The 22,193-nt window shown below is 44.0% G+C and overlaps 2 protein-coding genes and 1 long non-coding RNA gene across 5 annotated transcripts in view; 2 read left to right on the top strand and 1 right to left on the bottom strand.

The window, feature by feature from the left end:
• MGLL (monoglyceride lipase) overlaps positions 1–22,193 on the bottom strand; it is an 89,278-nt gene that overhangs the window by 39,976 nt on the left and 27,109 nt on the right. Inside the window, exons 1-2 of one of the 3 annotated variants that reach the window (XM_048957889.1) lie at positions 13,969–14,267; positions 12,875–13,013 (exon numbers count right to left, since the gene is read on the bottom strand). In XM_048957889.1, the coding sequence (XP_048813846.1) occupies positions 12,875–12,999 (125 nt within the window). In that variant the 5' untranslated portion in view covers positions 13,000–13,013; positions 13,969–14,267. Of the gene's footprint in view, positions 1–12,874; positions 13,014–13,534; positions 13,755–13,968; positions 14,268–22,193 lie in introns of those variants that run through there. The other 2 variants (XM_048957888.1, XM_048957887.1) reach the window with 2 other exon arrangements.
• LOC125698942 (uncharacterized) lies at positions 1,576–12,866 on the top strand. The gene is made up of 5 exons (XR_007379383.1): positions 1,576–7,437; positions 8,053–8,165; positions 9,036–9,078; positions 10,497–10,660; positions 11,553–12,866. It is a non-coding gene; the product is annotated as an uncharacterized LOC125698942 (long non-coding RNA).
• The window catches only part of KBTBD12 (kelch repeat and BTB domain containing 12), a 50,627-nt gene continuing 42,732 nt past the window's right edge, over positions 14,299–22,193 (top strand). The window contains exon 1 of the mRNA XM_048957880.1: positions 14,299–20,885. The gene's annotated coding sequence lies outside the window, so the exon portion shown is untranslated. The remainder of the gene's footprint in view (positions 20,886–22,193) is intronic.

Below are 22,193 nucleotides of genomic sequence, written 5' to 3'. Positions count from 1 at the left end.
ATCTGATTTTTGGAGCTTTGAGTACGCGACACCAAATTTCTAAAGTAATTTTAAAAAATTAACCAACAGGAAAGCTCTGAATTAGTTGAGGCTGCCAGAAAACGACTGGCTTACCGAATTGATTATTAGGTTTGGCTGTGTTGTTGCAGCTGACTTATCAGCTGACATCAGCCTGACTCTTAGAAATGCTGAAAACAACAAATACTCATGTATGAAAAATACTTCACTGGTGGCACTTTTGGAGAAGGATCTGGACAGCTGACCACAAACTCTTTAAATTTATTACGTCACATGTGTCTATTTTGCTTCCACAGGATATCATCATAGAAAGTCAATTACAGGTATGCATTCTTGTGTTAGCCAGAAGTCCTCGCTGATTCTGAAGATTAGCTATCTTTCCCAACAATAAGATTATGCATTCAGCAGATGGTAACTTTATCAAGATTTAAGCAATATTCCAGTTTTCTACCAATAAAGATTACTTGTTTCTCAGAAATTTCCAGATAACCATTTCCAAGCACACATGATGAAGAATGAAATGCGTTGTTCACTTAACAGACATTGCTGATGTTCCTCTGGAGGGCTCTAGACCCTCTTGTGTTGGGTGTGAACTTGAAGTTTGGAAGAAGGACGTATCTGAATCTGCTATTTGAGTCAGAGGTGATCTATAGCACTAGGTGACCCTGGCAGAACTTGGCCTTGGGCAGGGATTACAGAAATTTATGGGCGTTTCTCTCATGTTGTACATGCATGTGACCTAGCCAGCTAGCCAAGCATTCAGGCTGGTGACTCCAGATAGACAGGAAAATTGATGGTGGAGTCAGGTGTGTCCCTTAGTGCTCTTTCTGTCTCCAGGAAACTTACAGAGTTATGTTCCTCTGAGGGCACAAGAAGTGATGACTTTGCTCTGAATTCCAACCCGTGTTTCAGAGAGGCAGTTCATTAAGTTCAAGCACTTTGCTTGCTCTGCTGCTCAGCTTTTTGGGGAAACACATTCATAGCCTTTACTCTGCTGGCCCATTTATGCTCAGCTTTACTACATAGGTCCATAACCTGGGTAGTCATATCCTTTTCCAGCTATCACTGGAGTTTAATGACGTTACCTCAGACCAGCAGTTCTATTGCTACTTTTCCCAAGTCAGAGAAAAATGCTAATCTGGAGTCAAGTCTACGCTGACCTTCCCTTAACAGCACTGACCCTGTAGCATCAGTGGAGTCTCATTCCCTGGGGACCTTCAAAAGCTGTAATCAGCACAGATACCCCTGGGTATCTGGGCTCTAAATTTGGAGGAACTCACCTTTTCCAGATAGAGTGAGACTAGCAGTGGTTCGAGACTGCAGTAGTTCAGCCTGTGAACAGCCTCTGAGCTCCAGAGGCTGCATCAAAGCACTGCACTATGGTCCAGATCCTAAACTGAACAATTTTAAAATAAACTCCTCCAGCAAATCCTGCTTCATATCTTCTCCCTTTCCCCATTTGCTCAAGCTTGGGAGTTCCCATTCAAGCATGTCCAGAGGGGCTGCTGTGTGGGCAGCATCCTACTGTCTAACATGATGGAAACTTAGGGTTCAGTCTTAACATCCCTGCTTGCTTTCATGAACAATGCTTTTGCCTTCAGCAGCTATTCATGCACATGCCTGCAAGCCTGGTTTCACAATGCATTTCAAAATCATGGTGATTCCACATCAGCATAGAGTTAGAAGATCTGAGAGCTGCCGTGACCTCCTGGAGGAGTACCATGGGTGGGTTATTCAACAACATGAGAAAGCGTAGGCAGCATAAATCAATGGAGCAGAAACAGAACTGGATAGTACGGATATATTTCAAAACAAACAGCTCAACAGGAACTGGCTGGAGCCAGCACAGAACAATGTGGAGAAACAGCTTATGCTGATTTATTGCAGCTCCTTGAAGAGCAAGCCCTTACCACAAATAACTCTTGAGTGGTCTAATACAGGGAAAAGAGATGAAGGAAACTTCAGGTGAGGTGGGATGGGAGGAATTATTTGAATCTTGCAACTGCTTAGCTCCAGACAAGTCCCTGAAAGTCAGCATTTGAGACCAGCTGCATTTTGTTTCAAGGAAGCTTTGAAGTAGTACTTTAGGGGACACAAGGCTACGACCAGAGCTGAAATGTGTGTAACTTGATATTCGTAGGCAGGATCTTCTCACCCCTTTTTTGGATAAAACTGAAGAGATCCTCGACTTACCAGGACACTCATCCACTTTGATACCAGAGATGCAATTTTCCCTGGTGGGCCGCTGCGGACCCAGTGCTCTCAATGTGCAGGACAGAACAGCACTCTGCTCTGGAGATGCTATTTCCTCTTGCTACTGCCTTTCTACCGAGCAAGGCAATCCTTGAAGGAAGAATTATGCCTTCTATTTCCAAAAAGGCCTGTGACATGTTTTTGACTGAACCATCACCAGTCTCATGCTGTTATTTCAGGGAGTGGATAGAACAGACGACTCATGACATGGCACTGAAACAGTCAGAAAAGGAAGAATTCAGGTAATTACCCTAACACCTGTGCAGGGTAGAAACGGCAGTGCACATGTGGCACAAATGACCAGACTGCTTCTTGCATCAAAAACTGCACAAAATACTTTAATCAGGCATGGTGGAATTACTGGGGTAAATCTTCCACTGGCTTGGAAGAGATCTGTAAATAAGGAGCAAGAAAGGTGATGACACCATACTTGTCCTGAGACAGTATGCTATTATTACTTTTTAATAAAGCCCTGACAGTACAATCCCCACGTGTAGCAATGGTCTAAAGCCAAACAGAATACTGCAATTCCCTGAAATGCTCAGACCTAATAGCATGGTTTGTACCAGACAGTTCCACCATAATATGCTCAGGAGTTCTTGATTACTTCCTGCACTGAGGAAATTGCCCTTCCTCACTTTTACCTTTTGGATCCAGTTTTGTCTGCGGCTCTCTGTGTTAGCAGGAATCTTAATTGCTTATCTTTCACAAACTAACTTAGAAAAGTCTAGTTCAGATTTCACAGATAATGTGCATCTCCAAAGAGCCAATCATTTCCTGCATGACTTTCCAAAAGCCGGTGTGGAATTAGGCCAAAACCGTAGAGACAGAAATTCAAAGATTGATATCTTAATCATAAAGTAGTTATGTATATTTTAGCATACTTTGAGATTAAGCACATTAATTTCTAATGAATAATCCTCTCGGCACATCCCAGAGCTGCACTCCAGCCCTGCCTGGCTATGAGGAGAACCTTTGCAGAGAGAGGCTTTGCAGTCTCTGTCAAAATCAATATCAGGAACTATTCCTCAGGGAAATCAGTAATGTCACAAGCAAAGCACTTGCCAAGGCTTTGAGCCTGTTCCAATTAATTTTGCATTCCACATTTGCCACAGACTCGAGGTAGGAAAGAAAGTTGAATGTAAACAGCTAAATGTTATACACCATCATCTTGCTGAGGCAGTGACTGCTGGAACATAAGCTTTAAAGACTGCCATATTTATCCATGCCTCTAACCAACATAAATCTGAAACACAGCTGAGGTGCAATGATTTACAAGTTAACGAATGGATAGAGACTTCTGCCTCAATCGCCAAATCCAGGTCTGTGTTATTTCATGGTGACACTGAGCTGCTACATTTGTCCAGAAAACTTAGCTGCAGAGGCCTGCTACCTGAAACTCTTTCATTTCCAGCCCCAGGGCAGCGTCACCCCTGGCATGAGAGCTGCCACACCAGCATCAATAAGGAACTTCTTGCCACGAGTTCTGTCTTGTTGGTGTGCTCTCAAAAATGGCCAGATGTAACAGCTTTAAACAGCAGAAACTGAACAGGAACCTGGGCAACTTGGAGTGCAGCTGTTAAAATAAGGGTGAGTAAGAACAATGAAATAAAGAAGTATCACTTTAAGTACAGGCAAAGAAAGCTGAAGGCATGTGGGATGCCTTTTCTTTAGAAAAGCTTAAAATAGAAAAGGAAATCAATACTAATTTACAGTATCTGGCAGTCACTGAACCAAAACATACATGTACACCTACTGCAAATCAGAAATAACAACACTTATTTAAACCACAAGCTGTTATTCTGCTGTGGGAACGCTGTGTTTTCTGTGGATAGCTTCACCAGAAACTGAGAAGCACCACATATTTGGGACCATTTCTAAAAAGCTTTCACAATACCAAGAGCAAATATTGTCAAAACTACAGTTACTAACCCCAGCACTGCTAGGCTGGCTTCTGCTCCTCTGGACTGTTGGCAAAGAGAGTCAGAGCTGATGGGGGAAAGCAGAATGCTTTGCCTGTCCTCCTGAGCCTCTCTTCTGATCACTTACAAGCCACCATTTGTGGGATCACAAGGCAAAATGCAAAGAAGCCTGGATGCTACATTTGGCATGTTGAGTGATGGGACTACCTCTCCTAAAGCAGCAGTAAAATCCATGCACCAAGCAGAGCCCTGGTGGTCAGAACCCACGCCTTGGCATCATACAGTGCCTATGAAAAACCAGGGGCTTTAGGGGAAGGAATCGTGTTTAGCAAATTAACATTCCCCAAACACTGAAAGTGTAGTTGAATATAAACAAAGTGAATCTGCTGATTGATTTTTTTTCCATAGTTCTGGAAGAAATGTGACCAGTAAGTAAATAGCATCAATAATAACAACAGCTGGCTTTTGTACAACGCTTCTCATTCATAAAACTGAACATGCTTTTTTTTTTTTTTTTTTCTTAAGGGGTGAAGCTTTGATTGTCACACAGCCATCAAATGAAAAGATGATCCAGAGGCCCCTCACCCACTGCCCTGCCCCTGGCAAGAACTGATCCTCCCTACCCCTGACGTGTAAAGTGAGTACAGGAGGTGAAAGCCTTGCCCACGGCAACACAGCATACCACTGGCGTGGGATGGACACACAGTGTGAGGCCAAACCCAACCCAACAACAGCAGAGCCAAAATCATGGAATCATAGAATCATTAAGGTTGGAAAGACCACTAAGATCATCAAGTCCAACTGTCATCCCAACCCCACCATGCCCACTAACTCACATCCCTCAGTGCCATATTTCTGTGGTTCCTGAACACCTCCAGGGACAGTGACTCCACCATTCCCTGTGCAGCCTATGCCAGTGCATCACTACTCTTTTGGAGAAGAAATTCTCCCTAATTTCCAACCTGAATGTCCCCATGGGTTCCCTGAGCCCCATTCTTATGCTGCCTGCACAGGGCCACAATGAACCTGTAAAGAGAGAGTCAAATTTTAAAAAGCTTTCTGTGCCACAGAACCTGTGGGCAGCTCATCACATCAGAAGGACGATCTGTGCATTCTCAGGACAACCTGGTTTTAGCTGCTTGGTTCTCCTCACTAAAACCATTTAGAAAGAACCAGATGATGGCTGAAGGCTGACCCTTGAATATGCTTTTAATAAAATGAAATTATGAATGCTGCTCGGAAGACAGTTTTTATTACTTCAAATATTGTAGACTAGCTCTCACAGGAGACTCGAAAAAAAAATAAATAAAGAAGAAACACCATAGCCATTAGGTCAGCTAGATGTTATCTCTAGAGCAATTTAATTACTTAGTGCTTCCTCAATCACTCTTCACTTCTTTAGCCCAGCAAATTAAGCCACTGCAGATTTCTGGATTTTGACAAGTGAATCTGAAATCTCACTGAGATAATTTTGAAAAATAAAAGTAAAAAATATGTTGAAAAATAACATGAAATCTATCTTTCCAGCTGCTAAACTAGCTAACCTGCTGACACCTGGAGCAAACCAAGCCAACTTTCTGTTCTTAAAAGCGACAAAGATTTAGGTTTTTTTCCATCACACCACAGTTTTTAAGCTTGATGGAAAGGAAACATACATAGCAAGTTTTTTTTTTTTGCATAGGACAGATAGATGGCTAAAAAAATCAGTAATCCTTCTCATCTATTAATTCTACAGTCATTTGTACATTTGTACATTTTCTGCTTGCCCGTCTATACACAATATTGGATCAAAAGATTACTACATTATTACCATTGAATGATTGACTCTAGCTCATCTGTCAATACTTTCTTTTTTTTCTCTCTCTCCTTTATTTCAGTAGATTGCTGCTGAGACAATTGACTTGTGGCTGAAAAGCAAGAACAACTGATGATCACTTAGTAGATTTTTAAAATCTCTTCTTCAACATCAAGCACTCTTCAACCACAAAACCTCAAGGAATAGTTTATTTTCTCTGGCAACTTTCTTCTAGGGACTCCAGATATCACTGCTGTCACCTCACTAACATCACTCACTTGGATCATTATACCAAATTTTAGATTGGGAAAACAAAAGCACAGAGAAATCAAAGGCCCAGTTATTTATATCATTGGTCTGTGTGCACAGTCTTAACTGTATTTTTTGCCTATTCTCTGCTCCTCATTGACTTCTTTTTTCCACTAAATTTTTTAGGTCTAGCAATCTGCTTTTGCCATCACTTTGTTAGCATGGATTCAGAATCTCTGTCTTCAAATGATTTCCTACCAGACAGAAAAGAAGATGGATCCTGTCTGGAGAGCAAGTGTCTGTCACACAGAAGAGGAGTCTCATTCCAATAGAAGTACTCATGAAGTATTATTACTCAATGTCTTAATGATGTCAGAAACTTTGATCTGATATTGCTACCTTCCTCCCTGTTGGATAATAAGCCATATTGGTAGAGAATGCCATAGTACTGGTACTGGTGGAGTAGGAACAGTGATGTATAAGGGTGTAATTAAGTTAAGGGTATAATTGGGGGGTGTAACAAGGCAAGGGATCTTAAGGATTCTCATGGGCAGGATGCAATAGTCTTTACTTAGATAAAGTTTAAGCTATGGAGTATCAGCCATTTGCAGTCAAAATTGTGTCACATCTCTTGGACAAGCTACAATGGAAGGTTGTTAAACACTGATGGCTTCCATTCAAGTGGAAGCACATTTGGACAATGGGATGCCTGGACCTATGGAAGGCAGCTCAGCCAAATGCGTCTGCAGGGACAGCTCTTAGAACAATGTAATTTCCCTAGAAGAACAAAGAGATCAGATGTTCCCGCTAGCTCTGAAAAGCACAAAGCTTCAGGGGAACTCACAAGGAAACCCAGGCCAACTCCTCTGCAACATGGATCTAGAAAACACATTGCCTTCTAGCCAATACAACTGTGCCAGCCAAATCTTGTAGATGTATTCATAGTGATCTAAAAGAGATGCCTCAGTGTATGGTAACTGCTGAGTCACAGCCTAAACCACTGATTGAGCATCTGGGGAAAGGACCCAGTCAGCCCTGGGAGCACAAGTGAAGGCAATTCAGCTGTGCGACTTGAAGGGTGGAGCCTGGCTGCTCCTCTCTTAGACCTCATTTAAGGGCTGACTGCCACTGGAGGATTTCTTCCTGGAGGTCCTTCCTTGGTGCAGCTTTCTCTTGTGAACTGAGACTCTTCTGATACAGGTGAGCAATCTTCTTCCCTTCCTTTATGGTACCTCTCTATTGTGTCAGTCCTTTTGTCATCACATCTCTGTTGTAATGCCTTTCCCATTGTACTGATCTGTCCAATTGCTACACCCAGGGATGCTCAAGACTTCTGAAGTAACCGAGGCAGGGAACAGCATGCAGGTGCTTTCACTGTTTTGTCCAAACCTTTATGTGCCTTGTGCTACTGAAAGAAAGATTTCCTGCATCTGGAATCCTGACACAGTCAATGAGTTTGTTAGGTTCATTGATGGCATCGCTTCCAACGTGTAACAAGTCTGATGGGCTGGTTGATTACTTGGTTCATCTGGTTAGCGGCACACGAAGAACCAAAACCAATTTTGCATCCTTTGCTGTTGTCTGAGGACCAGGAAGAAAGCTTAATGAAACTTCTGAGATTCACAACAGGAAACTCCTAGAGTCAGCTTGCTCTTGCACACCAACAGCCATGAAGTTGCGCTGTCTTGTATGAAAGTTGTATGCCTAGACCTAGAAACTGACCCTAAGATTGTGATAAACAAAAAGGGCTGTTTACAACCATTGTTATTCTCTCTGTTTTTGTCTTATTCCTTGGATTCCATGGAAAAACAAAAGGAGATTTGCATTCCTGTGAGGACTGAAGAAATCCTTTCCTACTGAATGGAAGCTGTTGGGAATACCTACAGCAAGAAATGAAGCTTTCATGTCTGTCAAAAAGTCCCTTACAGGTGAAGCTGGTTTATTAATTTTCCTACCCCCTGGATAGGAAATCATGGCAGGCTGTCACCATTCACAACAAAAAGGCTGTCACCTAGAGCAAAGCGAACACAACTATTGAAAATACACACAGCTGATGAACTGGGGAAGGAAGGCTTTAGAAACTCAGGCAATAGCAATATAGCAAGTAAAGCCTGGAATGTTGGTTTGACAATGAAAATCATTAAGTGAAAAGCTCTTATTTCCCCCGTGCTCTGTTTATAATGTGATCAGACATGTGGAGAGCTCAATTCATCCTATGACAGGTGATGCTGACATAAGTCATTTTAAACTGTACAAGTTTGGTTCTTGCGCATTAGTTTGTACTAATGAGGTCAACTTCAAACTAAAGTGCTCTTCCAGAGTGGCATTGAATGAGAAAATTCAGTATTTCTAGAGACTTGCACAGCATAATTAGAGACATTAGAGTTAGTGACTTGCTTTCCTTTGCTTTGACTTCGCTTTGGTTTATTTATTTATTTAGTCATTTTGGAAGGGTCTGAAAGTCAAATTTAACTTTGTCATCTGCTCACGCTGAGAGCAGTGCTGTTCTTCTGGAAATGCCATGGAAATGCTGATAATGAGGTGCCAAAATCAGCAAGCAATATTCACAGTTCAAGGGCTGGTTCAAATCTAAAGGCAATTTGTATTTCTGCACTACAGGCACTTCTGCGAAGTCCTTCAGGGAGAGAGAAATAGATTTTCTCCTTATTGGCTTGCTCTTTTACCACTACCAACTCAAAATGAATGACAGGCATTTTTTTAGAAAGGGGAAAAAAAAAAAGCAAACAGAGAAGCAGATGGGTTTTGTTTCATTTTGTATTTTTAATCACACTTTTCAGGTGTAGAGCTGAAAGAACTCCTACAAAAGCAGTGTTTGCTCAGGTAATTGCACTCTTCCCCTAAATCATGGTCACACTGTCTGAAGTTGAACCAAGCCATTTCACTACATTAACAATTGAGCAGGAAGACATGCAGCCCACACATGTCAGCTCCTGGCAGCCTCCCCAGCACAGAACGGGTGTTTCCAAAAGCATCTTTGAACTGTGAGCATCTCGCACTTCAAGTGCACAACCTTAATTTATGCCTATTTACAGAGGAGAGCCAAACACCACTGTCTCAACCTGAAATCAGTGGTGGATGCGGGCTATTGGTAAAACTGATGATATTAGTAGGATTCAAAAGTGAGCTGGGTCAGTGAATCCCAAAATGCCCCAAACAAACTGTTTGCAGTTATCCAGGCAGTGATGGGAGCAGATGAGACATCCAGAGAAGGCCACCAGGATACTGAACAGAGGGGAAAGAAGGTCAATGCTGAAATTCTTCAGGCCCTTTTGGGGCCTCAAAGGAAATGGTTTGACTTCTCCTCCCGACTTTCCTTCCCGTTCCTCATCCCACCTCTATTCTTAGCAGTTTTGTCTGAGGGCTGGGAACAGAGCATGGTTTCTTAATTCCTCACCTCCTGTTACCTCATATTTTGACTTAGGAGACTGAGGGTGGTGGCAGAGGTTGTAACCTTGCATGGAGCTGTTGTTTTTGTTTACACAAGGGCTGCTTTTCCATTAAGTAGGATTTTCTCAGCTACGGGGACGTGCCATAGGCGTGACATCGATCTGTTCTGGTACCAACAATTTAGCTCCAAAAAAACAATATTAGACAGTCCCCAAAAATGGGACCTCACGATTGAGCTCCCTGTGCCAGCTACCTGCTGTCATGCTCCACAAACCCTGCTCTTGGCAGGATCCAAGAAAACAACACCAGAATGCTGTGCTTTTCCCTTCCTGTCACATTAAACAAGACCCTTAATTACATCTGGGAATGAAAGTGGCTCAACAAGTTGGGCAGCTCGTGGGACTGCTGGTTGGGAAGCTGCACCTGCAGCCCCAGCTCTCCCCATGGGCTGACATCTCACCCCAAGAGGTGGAAAACAGTTGCCCTCCTTCCTTAGTCCATTAATATCTACTCTATCTACCTCATCTAATCTCTGTGACATCTGAGTGCCTTTGTGTGTCAGCTTCCTGAGATGTAATCACCTAAATCCCCCCCGAAACAAAGCAGCCCCTGCTGAGGAACTCACAATAGGTGCCTTTCACTCACACCACAACCTTGGCCTCGGTGGCACTTACAACAAAGCATCCATATGTGCACCAGTACAGGCTGATCAGTTGGCTCAACACTGTGTAGGATCTGAGCCTGAATATTTGTGTGCATGGAACAGAAGAGCCTTACAAAATTCCCCATCTTCCTGACCAATCTTTGTTTTTGTTTTGTTTTGTTTTTAAAGCCTTTATCCACCTTTGCAGGTCTGTTTGAGGAGATAAAAGAGAAGCACCCACTCTGAACAGCAATGTCTGCTGGTTGGCCCCAGCGTCCACCCATTGTTTGCTCTCCAACCCCAGGCCAGCACCACATTTTTTCCTTTGGCAGATATCCCATTATTTTCTGCCCGGGGGCTGGATTGAGGATGGTAAGTTCTATTCTAATTGAAGCCAAGTCAGTGATAACCTTTGGGCATCTGCAGTGAAAAGGTATTTCTGCAGCCCTAGCTGGGATGAAGTGTATAATGGATCAATGGAAGATCCCACCATTCAACTGCTACAGTGTCACTCATTAGCGTTAGGATCAACAATCGAGTTAGAAGATTGAAAGATACCTTCAGTATCTGAAACAGAATAACTGTAACAGGCCAACAAAAGTCCCCTGAGGTGCCTCTCTTTCCCCCTTTCTGTACGTATATATAGATCATTTTTGCTGAACATTTAAAATTAGATGAAAGTTGCCAAGCTTTTACATATGAAGCAGAATAAGCTGAGCTACTTATGAAAAGTGAGAGGGAAAAGATGTATTTTTGGTTTCCTATCAAAGCACTTCAAGAGTGTTTCTGACTGTAGAATATAGGCACTAACTTGCTATTCAGCCACTTACATTCTCTCTCATACATAACAATGCAAAACGAGCTAATAATAAACAGTACGCCCTTCCTCATATACAAATACACACACAGGAACCACTTGTAAATGAGCAACACTGATCCCTTCTACTTTTGTTGTCACAAAAGTAGGGCAAGCTTGCTCTCAATTAACTGCTTGGTTCACAGAGCCCTAAAAAATTAACCACCCAGAGGACTTCAGCACTAAGTTTTAACTCTCAGTTCTTCATCATCCTTTCATTTCTTGATCAAAGACTGATCCACTCACTACTAATTTGCTAAGAAATTAAACATGAAAAGAGAAAACTATTTCACTACTGGATGAAGATCGTTGTGGGCAGTTAATGATTAATTAGCATTACAATATGAGACAGCCTGATTTCACAGTAGAAGCTTGGTTTGATGCTAATTTTTTTTTTTCCCAATACAGGAAATCTCGAGGCTGGTGCAAAGGATACAGAAAACATCTGTGCCAAAAACTTTCCTCCTCCTGAAAGTCAGTGAATAGAAGTAACTACAAAGCTCTCTGTGGACCAGGTCCATGGATCGTAGGTCCACAGATCTTAAGCCAAGACCCATGTCCTAGAACCTAGTAAGTGCCATGGAGCTGTGTGGGGTGGCTCACAGCCCTGCTCTCTGGGAACAGGGTGGCAATGTACGTTGCTTAGGTGCAGGCCACCTCCTGACCACATGTCACTGCATGGCTCATTGGTTGGCAGGCACCAAACCCAGGGCAGGAAAGCTGGGTTTGTATCCACCTCTCTGAGATGGTTTGGATGCAACCTATTGCGTGGTGTGGGAAAGTGCTACTCCTGACTACTCAAATTCCTTCTTGAACAACTTTTCTTGCATTTGCCTATCAGCTATAAAAAGAAAATACAATTAAAAAATTAACATAGCTTTTCCCATTGGCTTGCACAAAAACAACCAACCAACCAATATCCAGATTTTGTAAAGTAGCTGCCTATACAACTAGGGTAACACAAGTATGTGTCAAGCCAGAATCTGACAGCAGATACTGGCAGCAAGATGAACAGCCATAAATAACTATGGGAGAAACACAGATAGCTTTCTATAGCAGATCATAATCAGCACATAATCAGCACGGAAAGCCATTACACTCAGGGGACTATTTAAATTATGAAAAAGACATTATTTAAACGTCTCTATCTGAAACCTTGTCTGTTTATCACCAAGTTCAGTTTTGAACTCGCTGAGAGGTCCCAGTGAGAGCTTCCTAAATCATTTACTGACCATAAATAAATTTTTAAAAAAGCAGTTAAAAAGCAACACAGTTGAACCAGCTCCTGCCTGCTGCCCTGAGATTTCTGCTGTTACTGATCAAACTGAACTCAGATGCTGATGCTGTATTTGTTGACACTAAGGAAATTAAAAAGAGCAGATATTGCGGAGTTGGCATCCCATCCCTCCCTGACTGCTGTTGGTTTGAAGGCACTTTGTTGCTGACAGGCATCAGCCTCCTTCAAGTGCCTCTCTGGATGTAGCACACACAAGTGCCAAGCGAGGCAGCTGTGCACAGGGCGAGAGTAACTGTGGTTCACATCTGTAAGGTGAGCTTGAGCGAGAAAGGGTTGGGGAATACAGTCATTACAATTGGAGCTCTCTCAGGTGACAGGCATCTCTTAGTGGCTCTGCAAAGCTCAGTGCACATAGCTAGGCATCAGCAGCCAGGCTATAAAACATAGAGTCTTACTGATAGTCAAAAAAGCGTGTTTGCTGAAAAGTGCTCACCTGGCAGCTGCTGCTGGCTTCCAGTACCTGCAGAAGAGGTGCTGCCCATCAGCGTTGATGATGTGGGGCAGGTCCTTGTATGGGATGTTTTGAGGACTCCGCTTTGGTGAACTTTCCTCGGGCATTCTGGACGAATGACCTGCAAGGTGATGGAAGAAACTTGAGGACAGGTGAAGGCGAGACAAAGCTGACTGGCTTGGAAGCCACAGACATGAAGGAAGTTGGTCAGCAAGGCAAGCGCCGCCGATGGAAGCGTCCCTCCAAACCTCCATCCAAAGAGCCCCCAAATCTTTCCTCCTTTAAAACCATAGCAGGGAAGGCTCACATTTGGGGGAAGGCACTGGAGGGAGAAGGAGGGAAGATCCATCCACCATCACTACTTCATCACAGCTTTCTCTCCCTCACTTCTCCCATCTGTGTTTACTTTGCATCATTTTGCGAAGCGGATCTGAAAAAGAATATTTGAGCTGCAATCAAGTGCAGATTGTGCAGCAACCGCCACAGATAGGAAAAGACAGCCGCATGAAAGATTTATCTCCGAAGAACGGCGGAGCGAACGCGGCAGAAGTGCCCGCTGCCATCATTAAGATCTTCTCAGGCACCCACAGCAAAGTGCCGGCAGCGGGGAAGGAAACATCTCCAGCCACAACAGCCACAAACCTGTTTTCATCCTGGGCGAGGGTTTGCATGCTAGTGAGCAGCCGGCATGGCAAGGCGAGCTCCAGCAGCTGAGGCTCTGTGCATCGCGCTGCGGTGCCGCTGGGTCCGTGCCGGGCAGCTCCGGAGCGCTCCGCAGCTCCTCTCGGTGGCTCGCTGGCTCTCGGCGGAAAGTCGCTTGGGTAATTCACCACTTCTCCTTCATCACTTTTTTTTTTTTTTTTTTTTTCGTGTGTGGGCTGAAGTAGCGGTGGTGGTGGGAGGGGAGGTTGGGAAGGGTGGGGGGGGGGGGAGGGAGAGGGAGGGCCGACGGCTGGGAGAGCTGCGGTCCACTTGCCAGAAGCTGCCGCACGCATCAAAGGCACCTTGAAGGCACGCAGCGCAAAGTTACCGCTGCCGCAGGTTGTTTGCAACTAAACTTCCTTCCTGCCACTTACTGTGTCGAGGCCACGACGGCGGGGGGAGCGGAGGGAGAGGGGGAGACCTTTTTTCTCAAAGCGATCTCCGCCGCGGAGCCGTCTCCGATGCGAGCGCAACTTCCCCAGTCGCTGCCTGCGAGCGGCGGGGAGGAGGAGAAGGAGGAGGGCGAGGAGGAGGAGGGAGCCGCGCACCCGCTCCAGCCCAGGTCGCGCGGAGCCCCCCCGGCTCCATGCAGCCTCCCCGGCTCCTTCGCCGCGCGATGCGGAGCGGGAGCGGCTCCGGGACGCGGTGGTTCCCTCCGCTCGCTGCCCCCCGCGCGGTGCCGCCGACCCCCCCCCCCCCCGCCCCGCGGCTCCTCTCGGTTCCTCTCGGCTCAGCCTCCCCCGCCGGCTCCGCCCGCCGCTCGCATCGCTGCCCTCGGTGCTGTTCGGGCGGCTGGCGGTCCCGGCTCGACGACTCTGAACGTGGAAAGGGTTCATCACCGCGAAGCCCTGCCGCCTCCCGGCTGCCCCGGTGCCAACCTGTCCGCGCTGTCCCAAATCCACGCTTGGCTCTTAGGATCCAGGTGAGCCCTTGAAGCCGCACCAGGAAGATAGGAGCTTTCAGACACCGCCTCAGAGGAGCACCCAAGCACCCTGTTTTGCAGCCCCATTTGTGGTATAGGAAAGCAATTTAAAAATGCAGGATATAATTTATACAGATATCCTGCACCTAATTATCATAGCTTATATGCAATACATATGTTGCAACTGTATAATTTGGGATATATTTTATGGCATATGACATTTGCTTATGTAAATTGTTGCTGCGAGGTTCCCAGGAGCTGAAATAGCTCCCCGAGCCCAAAGGCATCCAGATACTGAGCTTTGACAGAATCACAGAATCACACAGAATCATTAAAGCTGGAAAAGACCACTAAGATCATCCAGTCCAACGTCCGTGTGTGCCACATCTCCACAGTTCTTGAGCACCCCCAGGGTCAGGGACTCCATCACTCCCTGTGCAGCAGTGCCAGTGCATTACCACCCTTTTGCAGAATAAATTCTTCCTAAAACCCAGTCTGAAGTTTTGTCATTTTAATACTGTAAGTGTTTGGTATTTGTTGAGTGCTCTCAGCAGTATCAGTAGCATGACAGGAGATTGAAGTCCAGTAACTGGTTTTCATTCCCATTCCATCCAACAAACCCCTTTTCATGACAGCAGCCATGGTATTTTGAGAAGATGGGTATCAAAGTTCAGTATGAGTTCATCTTTGGTACACTGTTGTGTTCTTGTTGGACAAGAGTTATTGGCCTCATGTTGCATGAGGGAAGGTTCAGGTTGAATATTAGGAAAAATATCTTCTCAGAAAGGATAGTGAGGCACTGGCACAGGCTGCCAAAGGAGTCACCCCTGGAGATGTTCCAGAACCATGGAGATGTGGCAACGAGGGATGTGGTTATGGGCATGGTAGGATGGGTCTTGGTGGTCTTAGAAGTTTTTTCCAACCTGAATGATTCTATGGTTCTGATTCTGTTTATATTAATAGCACAGATTCAGTATGTTTCATGACACTAATAATTGCTTAGATGCCTGCATATAATTGAAGATCTCATGGCTTTTTAAGGAGAGGCAGCTCTTTGTAATGGTTTTTAATGCTATTCAATGTGCTCAGCAAGTCCAAGCCTCCAAAGAAAGGAAAGAAATAGATGCGAACCATAATAACAATAAATGTAAAACCTCTGAGATGACCCATATAAAAAGAATAAGGAAATCAAAAGCAGACTTCTTCCTCTTTCAGTGCCATTTAAATTAAATGCCCTAAAGGGGGTTTTAGTTATATACCGCAAAAGAAAAATTGGCATTGCTTAAGAAAAAAACACACATTTATGGCTGTTCATAACATGAGAGATTTAGGTCAGTTGGGGTCTTAACAGAGCTCTGGGAACTGTATGCAGAGTTTACAATTTACTGGGCCAGCTACTGTCTGGGCAGGGCTGGGTGCTATTAAAGAGCCATTGAAGTCAGCTTCATTGATGGGAGGATCAAGGACTTGTATGTTTATTTAAAGGGTACAGATCAGATAATAACTGGATAAAAAAGCCAGGAAAGAAGGAAGCACCCTCTTCCCCTGCTCACACAGCTGGTCTGCCAGGAACACTTCACTGCTTCCCTGCGGCGCTCCATGAAACCTGACGCCAGGAGCAGCTCCTCTCCTGCTGTGTGCTGGGAATATCCGAGTTCCCAGCGAGGTGGGGGAGACAAGGGAAGATTGCTGCCTATACTTCAGGACAAAAATAGCATCTGAAAGAAATGACCTTTGCTGGGACTCAGATCCTGCCTTTGAGATCCCACCTCGGTCAGTGCATTGACACCCAGCTACTTCCCTGCAGAGATTTGCGCAGAAGTGGATGAGCGGAGCATGAACCACCCCTTCCTTCCCTTCTCCCTCTATCCCCGAGCCCACAGGAATTTGGGCACATTTCTTTGCACACACCTCCCTCCCATCTTGGGATAAAAATAAGTGAGAAGCAACCAATGACCAGCTACCTTCCACTTGCACGGAGCTTAAGCTGTGAATGAAAAGCCACCTGAGAACACTGGATTGAGTCTGAAGGATTCACCTAGCAGACATAAAAACAATATACAAGGCTTGAGCAGAGCAATTATTGCATACCACTCTCCCTGTGAGAAATCAAAGGGATGTATGAGCACAAGCATGTGGTATTTAAGAGACTGCAACATCTTTTCTTGTCTCTGGGGGTGAAATACATTGTGGAAATGCAGTTTAACCTAAATCAACTTCCTAATAACAAACAGAAATACACTTGGTCTGTGCACTAACTCAGTCACTGCAGGGAAAGATGTTTGCTTTATTAAGGAATGAGCACTGCTTAAGTTTAGCATCACTATTGATGCCAAAGGTACCGATAGGAGCATAGAGAAAAGGATAGACCCTCCAAAGAGGCAAATTGTAGGAGAAGAATTCACACTTCAAGAAAAGTTGCTGAAATGACAGAAAAAAACCCCCCTGAATTTTAAAGTTTTTATCACGACAAACGGAGAGAGAAGGGAGGGAGCAGGATGGGTGGGAGATGTCATGGTGGGCTGAAGTGTAATTCTGGTGGTGGGTCAAGGGATTGAGATAGGACATTCTTTGTCATTATGCTTTCAGCCATAAAATGAATTTTTAATGGGTCATATCCTGTTGGCATGTGGAGGTGATGAGATTTTGTATGGCCTCTTTGCTTCTATTGACAACCTGATGTTTTCATATTGCGAGGGAGCATTTTCATTTGAGGAGGGAATTTGATGGGAGTGGGTGCTAAACCATGGGGCATTCTGCTCACCAAGAACTCACAGAGAACTTCTGATGATGAAAAGGGGGAAGAATTAATAGGGGAGGAGGAATATGCATTGATAAAATCTCCAAGTAGTTTGTGGTGATGGAAGAATCTGCCCCAACAGGAAAATGCTTGAAATGACAACAGGCAGGGAGCTGCTGGAGAGCAGCACAAGGGAGAGCACATGGGAAATGCTGTGAGATGGAGCATGAAGCAATTGAAATCGAGTGAAGAGCAGAGAACACAGTGTCACCAAAGCTGTTGGTGTGCAGTTGTTGTTTTGGTTTGGCCCTTCTTTTTGACTGCCCCACACAAGACATGTCCAGGAGTGGGCATTGGGATAAAGTGATTGTGCTTTCCTGTAAAATATCAATTTTAATGCCTTGTGGGCAAAAACCAAACTTGGTGTCTGGCAGATTGTGTTGAGAAAGGGAATGCTGAAGGATGGCATCTTATTGATCACGTTAAGTTTAACAGTACTGGAAGGACTTATAACTCGCTCTGTGGTTTTGCAGTGTCATGTACCTCTTCCCAAAGCAATGCCACGTTAAATGGAGAAAGGTTGAAGGGTTACTGCAGGGCATCTGAGCAGCACAGGAGCTGTTTGCAGGCTTCATCGGTTGATGCTTGTCAGTAATTCCTTTTTCTGTTTTCATTCTCCCAAGTCAGAGGGAATAGAATTACTAAGGGAAGCCGCAAGTGGTTTAATAACCCTGATGCAAACTTCTATGAAGTAATAAAGCATTTTTATCATGAAAATGAAAATATTTAGTGATAAAGATAGCGTGTTTTTTTGTAGGTAAGAAGAGCAATAATGATATTGTAAGTCCTGCTGTCATTAGCAGTCACCTATAACTCTGTGTCTGCAAGCACATGAGAGAAGAATGCCTTGCCTGTGCTACTTATTTGACAGGACCGAAAATATCTGCTTAAAATCACACAGTTTGAATACAAGTTTCAATCCTTTAAACTGATGTGTAGAAGATGACCCATCCTACATAGATGCTAATTTCAGAGCTGGTTGGTTTTAATTACAGAAGCAGTACACTTTCTGTTTGGTGGCTTGGTGGTTTTGTTTTTTGTTTTTTGTTTTTTTAATTAAAGCAACAACAACAAAAAACCAACCCGAGAATATTAATACCAGATTCTGAGGCATATATGAATATTACAGCCAGCACCTTCCAAAAGTAGCAAATTCAACCCAAAAGGCTGAAACTCTGCCCTCAAGTTTGGTCTGTAGAAGGGAAGATCTCCTAACAGCTCGCTGCTCGAGAATAATTAGGATTTTTTTTAAGCTCGGAACCACGTAACTTCACCAGCGTCCCACCAAGGCAGGGAGAAAGTCCATTTTTCTCGGCTGCACAACTGCTGGCATTTAGAAATGGCAGAGAAATTACAGCTGTCGTGCACTAGAGGGCACAGCAACAGCTCCGCCGACACGCTGAGCCCTGCCAGCCGCTCTCCCCAGTGACTGTGGGTGGGTTTGAACAATTATTTTTATCAACTTTCGGTTAATCGTTAGATGGTTTTCTTAAAACAAATATCCCGTCTTATCTCTGCGGCCCGGCGGTGTTGGTTTCTAAAGAAAAGATTCCTGTAAAGAGCCATAATTAGTCATTTTCCCTCTGAATCTGCTTACACCATGAGAACCGGCCCGGCTGTCTGGTCCCCTAGACAAGCACACCGCTGCAACACGTGAAGGGAAATCCTGTCCTGGTCATTGCGAGGGCAGACATTGAGGAGTCTGCTACAAGATGGCATGTCCTAGGGCTGCATGTAGCCCTGCCACCACTGAGAGCGTCATAGAATCATTCAGGTTGGAAAAGACCTCTAAGATCACCAATTCCAACCCCAACCCGCCCCGCCATGCCCATAACCACGTCCCTCAGTGCCACATCTCATGGCTGATGGACACCTCCAGGGACCCAGTGACTCCAGCACCTCCTGGCAGCAGTGCCAGTGCATCACCAACATCGTTGTACCAGGACAAAATAATACTGCAAAAGCTGTGGTTGGAGCAGTGCTTTCTTTTGGTAGCCAAACTGGAAGCACTGTCTGGAGAAGAGTTATTATCGTGCTGCCTGGTTTTCTTGCTGTTCTGCAACTGACAATGCATCATTTATCATGCTTTGCATTCCAATTTTTCTTTGCATGTTTTCCAGCTCATCATAACATAATTACGTTTCTGTTTCTTCCAGCCAGGGGCCGAAACTTTCTTTTAGTAAGACAACAGCTGCACTGCACAACCTTGATGAATCCCCATAAGGAGAAAATGTGTCTGTGGTGCTTGTTTCTGCCTTGACAACCCAAATGTTCAAGCTCCTTTTTTTGTGACAAATGTTGTTTAAAAGCCCCAGTTCTTTCATTACATTTCTCAAAATGAGGTTTTATATTGTAATTAAGATGTGAAATATTGAACACCCAGGCTGGCTTGTAATTTTTAAGGCTTCTTTTGTAACGTTTCTTTTGGTAGTGCTTATAGATTCGTAAATACTGAGATGGAATTTTAGAGGGCTGTGATTATTGTTATGGAATTTTTTGAATGAATGAAATTGGTTCTAAGCGTATCAGCACAACCTCCAAGGATGTGTTATGCATCATAAGGGAGTTGTGGGGGCACAGGTGAGTTACTTCCTAACTTGGCCTCAGTGGCTCTGGCTCAACTGGAAGATAAAGTTAATTATACCGGCCTGGTCTATGAAATGCATTAACTGCTGGTGATGGAAAATGTCATAAAAGACGCCTGGTATTTTTATTATTACTTAGTGAAATGTTCTATCAGCTGCTTTGAAGCTGAGATTTCTAAACACTTCCAGCAGGAGGGACATTTTTATTTTGCAGGGAAGAAATCAGGACAGAGAATAGCAGGGTTCGATACTGGAGGTGAGCTGAGGGCAGAATCTATTCCTAAGGGCTCCTGATTTTATTTACCCAATTATACAATTACTATTTCCAGTCTCATCTCAGAATCTATCTGTCAGAATCCTACAAACAACCCAAGCAGTAAAATTTGGGTCTTAAAGATCCTCCAGATTTACAAGTACAGGGAGTATCGTGTCCCGGACAAAACTTCAGCCTGCATAACTGCAAAATGTACCCTCTGGTTTTTGCTTTCGATACTGATCTCTTGGATGTTTTTACTGCTGCCGTAACTGTGTGAAGTTGGTTTGTATTAGAATAACTTTATAGATGGAAGCAAGAGTTTTAATTCATGGTCACTCCTTGTTACATCTATACATACAGTGATCTAAGGATGCTCTTGGATGTTTGAGCACAAAAATGTGTGTCGGAATGCTTCAGCTCTGTCCATCACACTGACTGCTGATGTAATGGGCTGGAGGGTCTTTGGTGTTGATGAATCATATAGTCATAGAATCATAGGATCACAGAATGGCTTGGGTTGGAAGGGAACTCAATGATCACAAAGCTCCAACCGCCCTGCCGAATGCAGGGCCACCAACCTCCAATCTAATACTGGACCAGGCTGCCCAGGGCCCCGTTCACCCTGGCCTTGAACACCTCTGGGGATGGGGCATCCACAACCTCTCCGGGAAACTGATGGGAACTGTACCTCCTTGGTCAAAGCCAAATTCAACTTCCATCTACCAATGGTGAGTATAACTCAGTCGTTGTTAGAGAAGGTAGCAGGCTTGTTGTTTTGGATATACACTGACTTATGGCTGATGAGAAGAGCTTGCCTTGTACTATTTCTTCTTTATAACCCCATGGTAAATTCTGGCAGATTCTGCATTAATACATTTTACTTTTTTTTTCTCATTTATCTTTGGTTTCTCTGCTCCAGCCACTCACACATGTTCAGTGTATGGCTGACGTGCATTTTCTTTCCAATTCATGTATAGTATAGTAATTACTTCCTAACATCTGCCTAACAGATTTTGTAAGAAAAGTAACTTTGTAAATATTAAAAAAAAAGAAAAAAAAGAAAAAAAAAAAAGGATGAAATCTTTGAAACCCCTATTATTGGGTTTGTTATCCACAGCTGACTGGATCCATTCCCAGCCAGGAAGCTGGTTCAGCAAAACAGCTGCATCAGTTAGTGAATGGGAGGCTTGATTCTCAGCCTGCTGTCAATCAGGAGTAGCACTGGAGAAAGTAAAGAATATCCATCAAGTGAAGTGCACATCAGAGGAAAAACCTCTTGGTTATTTGATTTTTGCAATATCTGCTACAATTTACTTCATAGCTCCTAGCAAGGGAAACGCATTCACCAGTTTCCCTCCTTGGCTGAACTGAAGCACATGATAATTACCCAGAAGCATGCCTTGGGAAAGGGGATGACAAATGAGAAGTACTGCAGTAAAACAGAGGACAGAGCATCTGCAAGCACCAGAAGTATTTCATACATGAGATGATGATGACATTATAGCCCAAGAGAGCAAAGGATTGTTAGCAAGCTTTAGAGAAGGACATCTTCAATTCTCAGGGCCTTTAACAACCTTCCTATTTGATCTTATTATAAATTAGCAGCATGTGCTAACATCCTAAGTTACAGAATCTGAATGTTCACCCTCCCGGCTCTCACTTAGCCCCAACACAAGACATCTGCTATATGTTGGCTACGGTCTTTGGTACTCTTATATCAAAGCTATCTGTGTTTTTGTTTCTGCCTTAGAGTCAGTAGCATCTGCAGCTTCTGTGAGGTCCCTGAATGGCTCGTCAGTCTCCACCTCTGCACCTTGTCCCACAGCTCCTCAGCAATACCTTCTGCAACAAACCAGAATTTCTGGGGCAACTTCAGTGACACCAGAAATACGTTCTGCTGCTCCTAAATCTGTCAGCGTGAATGATTCATTCAGCGCTGCACCCCTTGGCTGTTTGTATCTATAAGATGATCAAATATATTTTTAATTATCAATCTGAGATATTTACTTTTGCTCAGTAGACAATGCCCAACTGTA

Source organism: Lagopus muta, chromosome 11 (genome assembly GCF_023343835.1).
Source record: "Lagopus muta isolate bLagMut1 chromosome 11, bLagMut1 primary, whole genome shotgun sequence".
In the NCBI taxonomy this organism is placed as follows: Eukaryota; Metazoa; Chordata; class Aves; order Galliformes; family Phasianidae; genus Lagopus; species Lagopus muta.
This window is presented reverse-complemented; position numbering and strand designations above follow the sequence as displayed.